We start from the raw sequence: 15,892 nt of genomic DNA on the forward strand, positions 1-15,892 counted from the left end.
CCTTTCCTTTCTTGAACACAAATACTTATCCAAGGTACTCTACTCTCTCTCTCTCTCTCTCTCTCTCTCTCTCTCTCTTCTTTACTGTGCAGGTTCTACTTTCTCCAATTAGTTAGCTTTTGGTTCCTTTGATCCGACCTAACTCGAGCCAAAGCTGCACTGACCCAGAGCTAGCTAGGTGTGTATGTATGCTAACAACCCCATCAATTCTGTTTTTGGTTTTGCATGTTCATGAATCATTAGCTGAGATTTGGTGCCTCTTTCACCTTTTATGGGTTTCTTGCCTGGATCTGAACTGGGTCTTTCGCATAGCTAGGGTTTCTGCAAATTCTTTTATTGAATTTGCATAACCCCACCCATTTGTGGTCTATTTCTTTGCCATTTTATGCGTTTCTTTTTTTTTTTTCCTTGGTTGTACGGACAATGTGAAAGTTTTTTCTTTTTTCCCCCTTTAGTTTAAGGAGAGAAGAAGCGTAGGAGGATGGCTAGAGAGAAGATCAAGATCAAGAAGATTGACAACATCACAGCCAGGCAAGTGACTTTTTCCAAGAGGAGACGAGGTCTTTTCAAGAAAGCTGAAGAGCTTTCTGTTCTTTGCGATGCTGATGTTGCTCTAATCATTTTCTCTGCTACTGGCAAGCTGTTTGAGTATTGCAGCTCCAGGTACTTCTCTTTTACTTCTCTAATGCCGTAGATCTCCTTGGATATCACAATGTATGCACTTTTCCCATATTCCAACTCTTCTTTCTGTAACTGTGTCTCACAGAGATGATGAAATTGGAAAAACAAGGAATATAAGCACGATCTTTTACTGATATTCAATGGTTTTCCATGGAAAATAAACCTCATAACCTTATCCTTGTTTTTAATATCATTACTTTCATAGAGGAAGAAAGAGATCAAAACCCCCAGCAGTCGATCTTTCTAGGTATAAACGTCTCCAATTATGCATTGTTTGAAACTATGTATTCATGGGTCTTGCAAAATTTGGAAGGAATAATTCCTTTTCATACACTGAAAGAAAAATAGAGAGAGAGAAAAAAAAAAAGAAAAGAAAAGTTCTACGTGTTTATGTTGCTGGTGTTGTGCGTGAAATAATTACTGTACCTATAAGAAGTGTCTACATTCGTCTCTATATGTATGGAGAGGAGGGGGATTTAACTCTCTATTCCTTTGGGAAAATAATGAAAAACCCATTTGTATTATTATCTTTATTGCATATTTTTTGGTACCTTGCTTGACCCTTTTCTCATCGATACTTGCTGTTTTGTGGAATCTTTCTAGTACAATCTAGATATGACTATATATATATATATATATATATATATATATATATATATATATATATATTTTAAGGTGTAAAACATACAAGTTCTACTTAATTTATTCTTTTTTCTTGAACCGCCCCCTTAATTAGGGTATCTAGCTAGGACCTTTAAGAAGATATTTTCTTCATCTGGTACCTTCTTTTTAGTTATTCAGCGGTTGGTGACTTGAGTGATCATGACCATGAAATCATGCTTTTGTCTCTTAACTCATAATAACTATTGATGACAGGATTATAATCTTTTAGATACAATAAGGCAGAACTAGAAGGATGATACAATAGTTAATTGCCTTTTATTAGAGCTAAGGGTCACATAATCTTCTGCGATTTATCATTCAAATGGAGGAATCGCAGCCATTGTTGGTGCTCCAATTTCATTCACATGAAATAATAGAACGTCAATTATCATTTTCACTTTTGTGGATATATATATAGCGCATCAGAGCTTTAGAACTTTCAGGATAATTTGAGCAGTCACATCTGTCAAAAGCAAGAAAGAAAGGAGTTTAATTTGGGTCGTGTGCCTTTTGAAGTCGAATCAAATGATAGATGATCTTGTTAGTTAATGGGAAAGTTTCACTTAGAGCTAATTAGCTATCTCTTTCTCTTAAAAAAAAAAGAAATTCTTTTTTTTTTATGTGAATAATAACTCACTAATAAATATTATTTTCTTTACATATCAAACAACTCACTTTATACGATTCTTCAGAACTGGAATGGCCTAACCGCCAAGGGATGCGGAAATAGAAAGGGTTCTTTCAGAATGAAATAGAAAACAGAATTTTATGTTTTATGCCTCAAGGGTATTTTAATATTCTTTATAGTTTCCTATTAATTTGTGCATATACATTCCACATTTTGTTGTTAATTAGTCTAAATTGAATAAGTATTAACTAGTTAATTAGAGGAAATTAATCCATTTATTGCCTGTTTATTGATCACTAGGCAGAGTTTTATCAACTTTTTTGAAGCATATTGTTGAACATTTGATATACATATAATAGAAAGAAAATATATAAATGTACTCTAATATTTTAAGGTGTGAAAACGCATATTGTTATACCCTCTGCTCTAAACTTTGAGGGTTGCCATACGCTTAATTTATAATTTTTTAAAGTGACTGTAAACCTTATGAACCATTGCAAATTGATCCTATTAATATAAATTCAAAATTTTTGAATTTTTCAAAGAATACCCTTTTTCTTGGAAAAAAATTGGTTATATCAATTAAAAAAAAAATTTATTTATCTAATAGTTAATAATTCTTAATTTTTTTTAGAATAATTTGGAACTGTAATCTTTGTTCTCATACATTCAATGTAGCTATTTTCATTTACTAAATTGGCAAAAATTATTATCAATGTTATAAGGTTAAGCTAAAATTTAAGAAATGGAAAGAATGGGCTAAAATTGAAAAAACATGCAAATGTTTGGATTCTTTTGGTTATTAGGCCTTAAAAATATTTAACCTTACATATATAGCTAAAAATTTTATGTTTAAGTTGAAGCTTATTCTATGGATATTTTAAATCCCAAATTAATTAATTTTGTTAAACAAAAAAAAAATAAAGATTGATATTGAAATCTAAACTAAAATTTAGGGTCAATATAGTAAAGTTTTGAAGTGTGATATTCAACTTAGAATAATCCTAGAGTTTAAGTTATTAATTGTGATTTTCTCTATTCATTAAGTAGAAGTGACAATAACTGAGGATGAGGATACATAGAGATGCAGAGATTGCACAAAGGACAATGGTATAAAGTAATGAAGAAGGCCAAGAGAGTTTCTGAATGACTAACTATATATGTTATTGATGATATCCCTATTAATTAACTATTACTTGTATAATTAATTATAGGACTGTTAGTTCAGTAATCAAGCCTCTACCTCCATTAAATTAATACATTAATGCATGAAGTTTGAGATTTGACTAATTAATATATCTTGCAATTTATATGATTTTAGGTGTAAATACTCTATTACATAATAAATTTAAAGCAGCGATTGAAAACTGTTGTCTTATATACTTAAACCGTAACCATAAATATAGTAATAGTTTGAGAATCACTACATCTGTCTTCATTACTGTAGCATAAAGTAGCAGTTTGATAATGTTTTCACAACGGATAAAAACTTCTGCTTTGAATAGGTGTAAAGCATTATTATTTTAACAGTTTAAGTGGCAATTTTGTTAAATTTTTGACGTAATTCATTACAAAATTATTGTTTTATATGTATAAAGAAAACAATTATAAATTACTATAAAATAACCATTTTCTTAAATCTAAAATTCAGTTGTGATATTTTTCATATATTAGACAATCTTGCATAGTTATTCTATATATAACTTATTATTGTTTAAATTAAGCATTGCATGTTATTATATTATTATTTTTCTACTAATAAATTAAATTTTCTAGTCAACTAAGGCAATTTCATCGAGTGTTATTCGTTATAATTAATTAAAACATTGCATTATTAGTTGTGTGAAAGTTGAATTATAGTACACTAATGACTATCATAGATGAGTGGAAGTTGTATATATGTGTAGAAGGTTTGAGCATCATGTGTAATTATTTACAATTAATTCATTATTTTCCGCTTCTTTTTTCCAATTTCATTAAATTTTCAAACAAGAGATATAATTTTCTCTCTTTCTATTCTTTCATTAAAACGAAGCATTAAGCTAATAATCAAGAAATTAGGCTTTGCTTGCATTAGGTTTTATTTTCAACCAAAACAGGAACGAAATCATCCTTATATTATTTTATATTATATAATTTTTTAATTTTTTATTTCATTAATTTTTATTATATTCTGTTGAATATGATTTTAAAATAACATTTAAACTGAAGTAAATCCAACACTAATCGTAGCCTGAATAATAAATTATTAATAAAATATCTGATAAATGTTCAATAAAATATGCTTTCTTTAGTTTCCCATAAAAAGAATATCTCTATAATCCAACACAAGCAAAAGCCTACAAATCAGCAGAAAGAAAGCATATGTGCAGAACAAAAATAACAAACATAAAATGACTAAGTTATGAGGTAAGTAATTAATTTCTAAGTTATTAGTTTAAAGATAATATTTTTTCTTTTAATTTCAAATATAAATTAGTTATTTGAATATGAGTTGTTATGTCTAATTACTTTTAAATTTTAATTTTTTTTGTTGATAAATAATGAAATTTTATTAATGAAAAATTTAGTTTGTAAATGCCTACGTTCCTTAGACTAAGATTTCATAGGCAAATTATGGAGAGAAATATTTTTCCAAGGTCAAGGCTTTACAAATGTCAATATTCAATTGTCACAACAATCTATGAGGGGAGGGATTTTTGTTTGTTGGAGTAAAATCTTTTGAATGGAACTATATTATAATTTTTTGGTTATTTCATTAGAAAATAAAATTGTGCATTTTTATTTCGATTTATCATGCTTTATATATGATACTTTTATAAAGAAAAAAAAAAAAAGGAAATCATGTGATTTTCAATTCTCTTAAACATTGTTTTTTTTTTTTTTCAAAAAAAAAGATCGTATCATTAATTTAAAAAAAAAATACATTACAAATGGCTACAAGGTTAGAGATTATAGATAAGGCACTTAGGCCCAATTCAAAGAGAAGCTAACTAATCCATTTAAAATCCAATACAAATATGGCTCTGTAAAAACCGAATTTAATTGAAAAATCAAACTGAATTGAGTCTGTTTGGTTCAATCAGTTTGATTTTTTAGTTGGTTCGGTTTGATTTGATTTTGAGTTTTTAATATTTTTAATTTTGCAGTTCGATTCGTTTCTTGTATAGAGAAATAGAAAACTAAATCAAACCGATTTTCCCTCTCTAAAGTGTAAATTGAACTGTTTTTCCTCTCTAAATCTAATTTAATCTCCCTATATATATAACATGTTATCCCTAAACTTTAACCATTTACTCATTCTCAGCCGTCCCTACCAAACAGTCAATAACCTAGCCCTCACTTCTCTCTCTCTCTCTCTGCTCTCAAACACCAGGATTCTCCTTCTCCTCTTCCTCTTCTTCTTTGCATCACCATCAATCCATCTTCATGCTTCTTCTTCATCACAGCACGCCAACACCATCGCCATCGTCTAGTCATCACTCATGCATCATCTTCTGCATCTTCGATCATCACACACAAATCCCAAATGGGAAAGTCAAGATGCTATTTGAATTTGAGATCTAGGTAGCGTTTTGCCTAGAAACTCTTCTAGTAGTGCTCTTGGCTTTACCTTTTTGGGCTTTGAAGAACATCAACTCTATACTGTCAACGAAATTTGATGGAAATTCGGTTTATTTTTTTTATTTGTTGAATATGTTGCGATGATGTAGCTATTTATATTGTGTTTGCTTTTTTATTTGTAGTTTCATATTAGTGTTATGAATATGTATCTTATTAATTTCTTAATTTCTTTGATTTGTTGAATATGTCTGCTTTTTTATGTGTTAATTTGTTATGAATGATTTGTGTAATTGTATTTGTGTAAAGAGTTATGAAATTAAAAATTTTCTATTTGGGGAATGAATAAGAGATTTATGATTTGGAGAAGAAATTAGGCATTTGAGTTTGAGGGCAAACTGACGATTTTGAACCGAAATAATTCAGTTTAACTTTGTTCTTTTGTTAAATCGGTTAGGTTCAGTTGCATTTTTTTTTATGAAAGATTTGATTTTCGGTTTGAGCGATTTGGTTTATTTGGTTTGAACCGAATGTTCAGCCCTAAATACAAAGGCTCAAGCCCAAAATTAAATAAACCCTAGATTTAGGTAGATTTGACTTTGGAATCTAATTGACTTAGTTTGGTGAGCAACAGAAACCCTTGCACGCTGCTAGAACTATCTCACACTAGGGACCTGATTTGTTCTCAAGAACCACCCTTTTTGAACCATGACAGATCAAATGGAAAGCTCTCTCGCCTAAATTGTCGAAGGTACACCTACCCAAAATGGGGAAAGCAAACCCATAGCCTTTAGGGGGCAGGGAAAGCCATGTGACAATCGAAAAGACACCTTAGACACAAAAAAAGGAAAAAAAAAAACTTGGGAAAAGAATTTTTTCTCTAAAACTTTAGAGAGAGAATGCTTGATTAATAACCATCGCAAACATTGCTACTCCCTTTGTCCCAAAAAATAGTCCACATTTTCTTTTTCGGCGTCTCATAATAATAGTCTCCTTTCCTCTTTTATAAATATATATTTTTTTGAATTTACAATTATACCCTCATATAATTACACTTTAAAACTTATTATTATTTTAATTTTTTATATTACGATTTTGTAAATCACCACTTACAAAGGAAGACCAAATTGATGCTCTAGTCAATAACAGTAATTTTTCGTATTTATCTTGTATTTAATGCAATCCAAATAATATTATTCTTATAAACAACTTTAATTAAGGGCATATAAGAAAAAAACGTGAAAAATATTTCAGTTAAATCATAATAATCGAAATTCTTAATTTATGTGAAAAAAGTAAAGTTGACTTTTTTTTTTATAAGACAGAGGGAGTATTTGACGACCATAACACCTAGCTAAATTGATTATTGCTCTGGCTTCTGCATTTATTACCCCAGCAATCTGTTGTTACCACCCATAAACGTGTGTTACCATCATTGCTATAATTAACAATGAAAGTGTTAAAAATAATGATGGCAAATTTTGATCCAATTTATCATTTCGTTTTAAAAATTTCAATTTAAAATAGTGTATAACTTGTTTGAATGTGCATAAATTTGAAATAACTCATAATATTGATGGTTCAATTGAGTGTTGATCAATGACATGATTTAAAATCAACTAGTTTAGATTGACTTCAAAATTAAACTAATAAAAAACTAAATTTTTGGATAAAAATTAAAATTTTAATATGAAACGATTCATAACCTACATATTACACTAGAATATTCTTTATGTATGGTGACTCAATAATAACTCAAACGTAACTTGTTCAATTTGATCTGTTTGCCATCTTTGATAAAAGAAATGTTAATTAGTGAAGTAGCTTACATTCTTTTAGAATGATTTTATGCATTAATTCAGAAAATGGGAAAAACTAGAAATCATAAAATATGATTTTCAATTTATCTTTTGACATTTATACATATTACAACCATTGATGACTAGCACTGTATATATACACCAGACATATACACTATACGTAGCTATTAATAATTTTAGTTTATATATTTTCTTTTAATTTTAATATATAAAAATAATATAATATTTTAAATTTTTTATTAATTATTTTAAATTTTATTTTTATTACTTTTATTTTTCAAACTTTTCAATAAAGATTTCATAATAGAAATAATTAGAATCTATCTACATGTAATATAGATATAAATATATGTAGTTAATATATTGTAGGTTATCTTATAATAATGGCTACTTATTATAATATTAATAATATAATTATTAAATAACTTATAACTTACATATATAAGAGAGAAGGCCACGTGATTCTCTTAGGAATATCTTAATGCTTTATATATATATATATATATATATATATATATATGATCCTAATCATGAATAATGATTAACTATGGTAGTGCATCTCTTTCTTTCAAAATCTCTCTCTCCATTCTTCATTAAAACGAAGCATTAAGCTAATAATCAAGAAATTAGGCTTTGCTTGCATTAGGTTTTATTTTCAACCAATACAGGAACGAAATCATCATTATATTATTTTATATTATATAATTTTTTAATTTTATAATTTTTTATTACATTAGTTTTTATCATATTCTGTTGAATATGATTTCAAAATAACATTTAAACTGAAGTAAATCCAACACTAATCGTAGCCTGAATAATAAATTATTAATAAAATATCTGATAAATGTTCAATAAAATATGCTTTCCTTAGTTTCCCATAAAAAGAATATCTCTATAATCCAACACAAGCAAAAGCCTACAAATCAGCAGAAAGAAAGTATATGTGCAGAACAAAAATAACAAACATAAAATGACTAAGTTATGAAGTAAGTAATTAATTACTAAGTTATTAGTTTAAAGATAATATTTTTTCTTTTAATTTCAAATATAAATTAGTTATTTGAATATGAGTTGTTATATCTAATTACTTTTATTTTATTTTTTGTTGATAAATAATGAAATTTTATTAATGAAAAATTTAGTTTGTAAATGCCTACGTTCCTTAGACTAAGATTTCATAGGCAAATTATGGAGAGAAATATTTTTCCAAGGTCAAGGCTTTACAAATGTCAATATTCAATTTTCACAACAATCTATTAGGGGAGGGATTTTTGTTTGTTGGAGTAAAATCTTTTAAATGGAACTATATTATAACTTTTTGGTTATTTCATTAGAAAATAAAATTGTGCATTTTTTTTTTCGGTTTATCATGCTTTATATATGATACTTTTATAAAGAAAAAAAAAAAAAAAACAGAAATCATGTGATTTTCATTTCTCTTAAACATAGAAGACCATATCATTAATTTAAAAAAAAAATACATTAGAAATGGCTACAAGGTTTGACATTATAGATAAGGCACTTAGGCCCAAATCAAAGAGAAGCTAACTAATCCATTTAAAATCCAATACAAATAGCGCTCTGTAAAAACCGAACTTAATTGAAAAATTGAAATGAATCGAGTTTGTTTGGTTCAATCAATTTGATTTTTTAGTTGGTTCAGTTTGATTTGATTTTTAGTTTTTAATATTTTTAGTTTTTCAGTTTGATTTGATTCTTGTAAAGAAAAATAGAAGACCAAGCCAAATCGATTTTCCTCTCTAAAGTGTAAATTGAACCGTTTTTCCTCTCTAAATCCGATTTAATCTCTCTATATATATATAAGATGTTATCCCTAAACCTTAACCATTTACCCATTCTTAGTCGCCTCTACCAAACAGTCAATAACCTAGCCCTCACTTCTCTCTCTCTGCTCTCAAACATCACGACTCTCTTTCTCCTCTTTCTCTTCTTCTTCACATCACCATCAACCCATCTTCACGCTTCTTCTTCTTCTTCATTGCAGCATGCCAACATCATCACCACTGTTCAGTCATCACTCATGCATCATCTTCTGCGTCTTCAATTATCACACTCAAATCCCAAATGGGTAAAGTCAAGATGCTATTTGAATTTGAGATCTAGGTATCGTTTTGCCTAGAAACTCTTCAAGTAGTGCTCTTGGCTTCACCTTTTTGGGCTTTGAAGAACATTAAATTTGATGGGAAATTTGATTTTTTTTTTCCATTTGTTGAATATGTTGCAATGATGTAGCTATTTAAATTGTGTTTGCTTTTTTATTTTTAGTTTCATATTAGAGTTATGAATATGTATCTTATTAATTTGTTAATTTCTTTGATTTGTTAAATATGTTTGCTTTTTTATGTGTTAATTTGTTATGGATGATTTGTGTAATTGTATTTGGGTAAACAGTTAAAAAATTAGGGATTTTCTATTTGGGGAAGAAATTGGAGATTTATAATTTGGAGAAGAAATTAGGCATTTGAGTTTGAGGGCAAACTGGCGGTTTTGAACTGAATCGAACCAAACTGAAATAATTCGGTTTAACTCGGTTCTTCTCTTAAATTGGTTAGGTTCAGTTGCATTTTTTTTTATGGAAAATTTGGTTTTTGGTTTTGGCGGTTCGTTCAGTTTGAACCCAATGCTTAGCCCTAAATGCGAAGGCTCAAGCCCAAAACTAAATAAACCCTAGGTATAGGTAGATTTGACTTCGGAACCTAATTGACTTAGTTTGGTGAGCAACAGATACCGTTACATGCTGCTAGAACTATCTCACACTAGGGACTCGATATGTTCTCAGGAATCACCCTTTTGGAACCATGACAGATCAAATGGAAAGCTTACTCCCCTAAACTGTTGAAGGTACACCTATTCAGAATGGGGAAAGCAAACCCACAACCTTGAAAGAGAGGGGAGCTCCCCCTACCCAATAGGGAGCCAGAGTAAGCCATGCTAGAACTATCTCACACTAGGGACCCAATATGTTCTCAGGAACCACCCTCTTGGAACCATGACAAATCAAATGGAAAGCTCTCTCGCCTAAACTGTTGAAGGTACACCTACCCAGAATGGGGAAAGCAAACCCACAACCTTGAAAGAGAGGGGAGCTCCCCCTACCCAATAGGGGCCATAGAAAGCCATCTGATAATAGAAATGACACCCTAGACAAAAAAAAAAAAAAAAAAAAAAACACACACTAGGGAAAAGAATTTTCCCTCTAAAACTTTACAGGGAGAATGCTTGATCAATAATCATCGCAAACATTACTACTCCCTCCGTCCCAAAAAAATAGTCTATATTTTCTTTTTCGATGTCTCATAATAATAGGAAGCTAGAACTTTGGAGAAGTACTCTAGAGTCAAAGTGTTTTAAGTTAAGTAGAACGAAGAAAGAATACATGCATTGCAAGTTCAGTGAAGGCCAAAATGGTGATAGGGAAGGAGTTAGTTTGAATGGAGTGGTACTGTCCCAAAGTAATCACTTTAAATATCTAGGCTCAGTCCTTCAAGTAGATGGGGGATGTGAGGAGGATGTTAGTCATAGGATTAAAGCCGGATGGTTGAAGTGGAGACGTGCCACGGGAGTTTTATGTGATCGTAAGATTCCCAATAAATTAAAAGGAAAATTTTACTGCATACCATACGACCGGCTATGTTATATGGTAGTGAGTGTTGGGCACTGAAAGAGTCGTATGCATCTAAGATAAGAGTTGCAGAGATGAGAATGTTAAGGTGGATGAGTGGCCATACTAGACTAGATAAAGTCCGTAATGAGAGTATTAGAGAAAAGGTAGGAGTGGTGCCAATTGAAGATAAGTTGAGAGAAGGGAGATTGAGATGGTTTGGTCATGTGAAGCGTAGACATACGGAGGCTCCAGTTAGACAAGTAGAGCACATTAGGTTAGAGGATAGAAAGAAAAAAAGGGGTAGACCTAAATTAACTTGGAGGAGAGTAGTACAACATGACTTAGAAGCATTAAACATTTCTGGGGATTTAACCCAAAATCGTTCAGAGTGGAAAAAGCGAATCCATATAGCCGACCCCAAATTTTTGGGATAAAGGCTTAGTTGAGTTGAGTTGAGTATCCTCGTGTAATTACACTTTAAAACAATTAATAACTTTTATTTTTTTAAGAAAGTGGAGTGTAGTGAATAATTCATTTATTATCAGTTATGATCACAACATAAAAGGAAGCAAAATTTATTATTACTTTAATCTCTTTATATTCTGATTTTGTAAATCACCACCTACAAAGGAAGACCAAATTGAATCTCTTGCCAATAATAGTAATTCTTCATATTTATCTTGTATTTAATGCAGTCCAAGTAATATTACTCTTGCAAATAACTTTAATTAGGGGCATATAGGGAAAAAACGTGAAAAAAATTTCGATTAAATCATAATAATCGAAATCCTTAATTCATGTGCAAAAAGTAACGTGGACTATTTTTTTGAGGTGGAGGGAGTATTTGACAACCATAACACCCAGCTAAATTGATTATTACTCTGGCTTCTGCAATTATTGCCCCAGCAACCTGTTGTTACCAGCCATAAATGTGTATTACCCTTGTCATTGCTATAATTAACAATGAAAGTGTTAAAAATAATGATGGCAAATTTTGATCCAATTTATCATTTCAATTTAAAGTAGTGTATAATTTGTTTTAATGTGCATAAATTTGAAATAACTCAAACATAAATAACCCATAATATTGATGGTTCAATTGAGAGTTAATCAATGACATGATTTAAAATCAACTAGTTTAGATTGACTTCAAAATTAAGCTAGTAAAAAACTAAATTTTTGGATAAAAATTAAAATTTTATTATGAAACGATTCACAACCTACATAGTACACTAGAATAATCTTTATGTGTGGTGACTCAATAATAACTCAAACGTAACTTGTTCAATTTGATCTGTTTGCCATTTTTAATAAAAGAAAATTTTAATTATTAAAGCAGCTTATATTCTTTTAGACTGTTTTTAGGCATTAATTCAGAAAATGGGAAAAACTAGAAATCATAAAATATGATTTTCAATTTATCTTTGACATTTATATATATTACAACCATTGATGCCTAGCACAATATATATACACTACACATAGCTATTAATAATTTTTGTTTATACATTTTCTTTTAATTTTAATATATAAAAATAATATAATATTTTAAAATTTTTATTAATTATTTTAAATTTTATTTTTTAAACTTTTCAATAAAGATTTCATAATATAATTAATTAAAATCTATCTATATGTAATATAGATATAAATATATATAATTAATATATTTTAATATATTGTAGGTTATCTTATAATAATGGCTACTTATTGTAATATTAATAATGTAACTATTAAATAATTTATAATTTACATATGATAGAGAATGGTACATATATAATAGAGAATGCCACATGATATTCTCTTAGAAATACCTTAATGCTTTATACATGTATATATAGATATGACCCTAATCATGAATAGGACTAACTATGGAAGTGCATCTCTTTCTATCAAAATCTATGATCAGCTTCGATTTAATAGTATTAGAGGCATTTTTAGAATGGTGAGATTATAAATTTAAATTAGAGATATAAAAGTTATTTTAGGGCGTTTAACTTACAAGTTGACTAATTTTTTTAATATATTATCAAAATTTCTTAGATTAAAATGGTTTGGAGTTGAAATTTTATGTCTGAACTTATTAATACTTCAAATTATAATAGGTATTTACATATGCAGAGATATCAAAATTATTTTTAGACCTTTCATCTATAAACTCTAGCAATTTATGTGTGTGCACCAAAACTCTAGTCCTCATCTACAAACTTAGCAGTGTATGCTCACCAGAAGTGTAGTTATTAGTTCAGTTTAAATAATTTTTGAGTGAAAATTTAGGTACGTGCGTGCCACTTGGCTTGATTAGGTGAAGAATAAAAATAAATAAATAAATAAGTAAAGATTTTTTTCCTGTTAATTTCCATGTTTTGTTATTGAAAGAAATCTATGTGCTTCAACTTTCAAGTCTGTGACTAAGACTGGGATTCGGTCCCGGCAGCTGTTTTATATAGTCTAAAAGTTCCATTAAAAGCATGCATATATGCTAACTAGAAATTATTTAAGTGTACTGGTATCATTAAATTTTAGTTTTTTTTTTATTTGTTTAATATAAGTTTTTTCATAAAATATAAAAATTAAGTTTCTATGTTTATGTGAGTGAATGAGCATGTCTTAAAGTGTATTATATAATTTGCTTTTGCTAACATTATTACTACTCTTGAAGTATGAAGGACATAATTGCAAGGCATAATCTGCATTCCAATAAGCTCGATAAATTAGACCGACCATCTCTTGAGTTGGAGGTAATGTTTTTTTTTTTTTTTTTTTAATGCATATGTATTATTTTATGATTTAGGGATTATTAAGTTTAAGAAACTAATGGTTTCTTCGAATTTAAAGATTATTATTAATTTAGGGTTTATTAGGATTAGTGGTTAATTTAAATATTAGTGTCAGAGTGGATGTTATAAAACATGATTAGGCATGCTAATATAGCAAAGCTGTAACTCTAACAGCTGAAATTGACAGAAGGAAAGAATTAATTTGATTTTCATAGGTAAGGATGAAATTATTAAAAAAATATATATGGTAAAATTGTGAAAAATTGAAATTTTTTGAGCTATTTTCCCTGTTATTAATTACCACCTTAGTTTTTTATTATGCAAAATGTGTTATTATTTCTTCATTGTGAATGACTATAAATTAAGTTTCTGCAGTTTGGTATATGGATGGCTACTGTCGTAAACTGGGAATGACTTTATTTTTTTTACTATAATATAGCTACAGAATAGCAATCACGAGCAGTTGAGCAAGGAGGTGGCTGAAAAGACTCATCAACTCAGGTAATGTGTGTGTGTGTGTGTGTGTGTGTGTGTGTATTAAATGGTTTTGCTTTTCAATATTTTATCATTGCGAGTTATCATGATTATATAATGCAATACTAATTAAGAGACTGTTGCTTTTGTAACAGGCAGATGAGGGGAGAGGATCTGCAAGGATTAAACATGGAGGACTTGCAGCAATTGGAAAAAATGCTTGAAACAGGACTTAGCCGTGTGCTTGAAACTAAAGTATTTTTTTTGCATCAACATTGTTGCGATTATTGCTGGCTTTTGCAAGGGATATATATACACACACACATGCTCAACATATGATACTAGTTGAGTTTTTCGTTCTTTACAGGGAGATAAGATGATGAATGAGATCTCTGCACTTGAAAAGAAGGTTAGATACCTTTGTTAGTTCAAGAAAGAAGATTGAACTTTATCATCTTCACTAACTTTGTTTAGGCTTTCATAATCTTGGCCGAAAGGTCGAGTTTAATCGATCAAAATCATAGTTTTCTTCCATAATAATTCAGGGAGCTCTTCTGCTAGAAGAGAATAAAGCGCTAAAACAGAAGGTATTTAGACTAACTTAACCAGTCGTATTCCTTGTGTAGTTGAGCGGCAAGAGATGATTAGATTGCATCTGTTTACGAATGCAGATGATGACATTGTGCAAGGGAAAAAGGCCAGTCCTTTTGGATTCGGATTTGGCTGTCCCGCAGGAAGAAGGCATGTCATCAGAATCCGCCACCAACGTATGCAGCTGCAGCAGTGGCCCTCCTCCTGAAGATGATAGCTCCGATACTTCTCTCAAACTAGGGTAAGCCTAGCTACTTGATTTATCACTCTGCTTCCTTTTCTGTTTTGATTTAGCTCATATTGAATCCAAACTTAAGACCAAATATAGCTAGGCCTGCATCAGATACATCATAGACTGAAGATAGATGTATTATGAAATCTGCAAGCAACTAATATTCCTTTTCAATTCCTTCAGTTTTCATTGAAGTGTCGCTCTGTTGCTTTCTGTAAACTGTTTTGCAGACTGCCCTTTTGAAGATGGTGGGAAGACAAAGTAGTTTTACTTGTATGGAATAAAGCCAGGTCTTGATAATTGAAGATAGGCTTAAAAGGAAAAGGAGAAAAAAAAAAAAAAAAAAGAAAGAAAAATTGTATGTATCCTTGTTGTATTAAGCTCTTGAAAGTGAAAATACTTGAATTCACTTTTGTTGTCTTCTGATTATGGCTTCTCCATGCTCTAACGCTACTGGGTTGTGTTAATTTCTTTAGAAAACCTAACAGATGTTTGAAATTGTCATTTAAGCATGTTACTCCGCTTGGTTCTTAATTCCTATTTCTTTGGTACAGATTCATGGGCTGCTCTAAGCGTGATAGGCTAATTTTAATTATTGAATTTCTTGATACTCGTACAAATATGTTAAATTTAACAGTTCTATTTGATGAGATTTGTTGTCACGTTTAAAATATTTCAAATTATGGATAGAAAGGCTTTTCACGTGGATCATATTTTAATTATAAAAATTTCAAATTAATTAAAAAAACATTTTTAATTATTTTTTTATAATATTTAAAATGATACCTTATAAAAAGAAAGTATATAGTTATCACAATATCAAACATGGTGGTGGTG

The 15,892-nt window shown here is 29.6% G+C and overlaps 1 protein-coding gene across 1 annotated transcript; it reads left to right on the plus strand.

The window, feature by feature from the left end:
* LOC110637375 (MADS-box protein SVP-like) lies at nt 1–15,589 on the plus strand. The gene is made up of 9 exons (XM_058130986.1): nt 1–178; nt 456–663; nt 13,641–13,719; nt 14,198–14,259; nt 14,388–14,487; nt 14,600–14,641; nt 14,778–14,819; nt 14,904–15,064; nt 15,286–15,589. The coding sequence occupies exons 2-9, from the start codon at nt 482–484 to the stop codon at nt 15,296–15,298; spliced, it is 681 nt and encodes a 226-aa protein (XP_057986969.1). The 5' UTR covers nt 1–178; nt 456–481; the 3' UTR covers nt 15,299–15,589.
* Nucleotides 15,590–15,892: the final 303 nt, after the last annotated feature.

This window comes from Hevea brasiliensis, chromosome 12 (genome assembly GCF_030052815.1).
Source record: "Hevea brasiliensis isolate MT/VB/25A 57/8 chromosome 12, ASM3005281v1, whole genome shotgun sequence".
NCBI classification, from domain to species: Eukaryota; Viridiplantae; Streptophyta; class Magnoliopsida; order Malpighiales; family Euphorbiaceae; genus Hevea; species Hevea brasiliensis.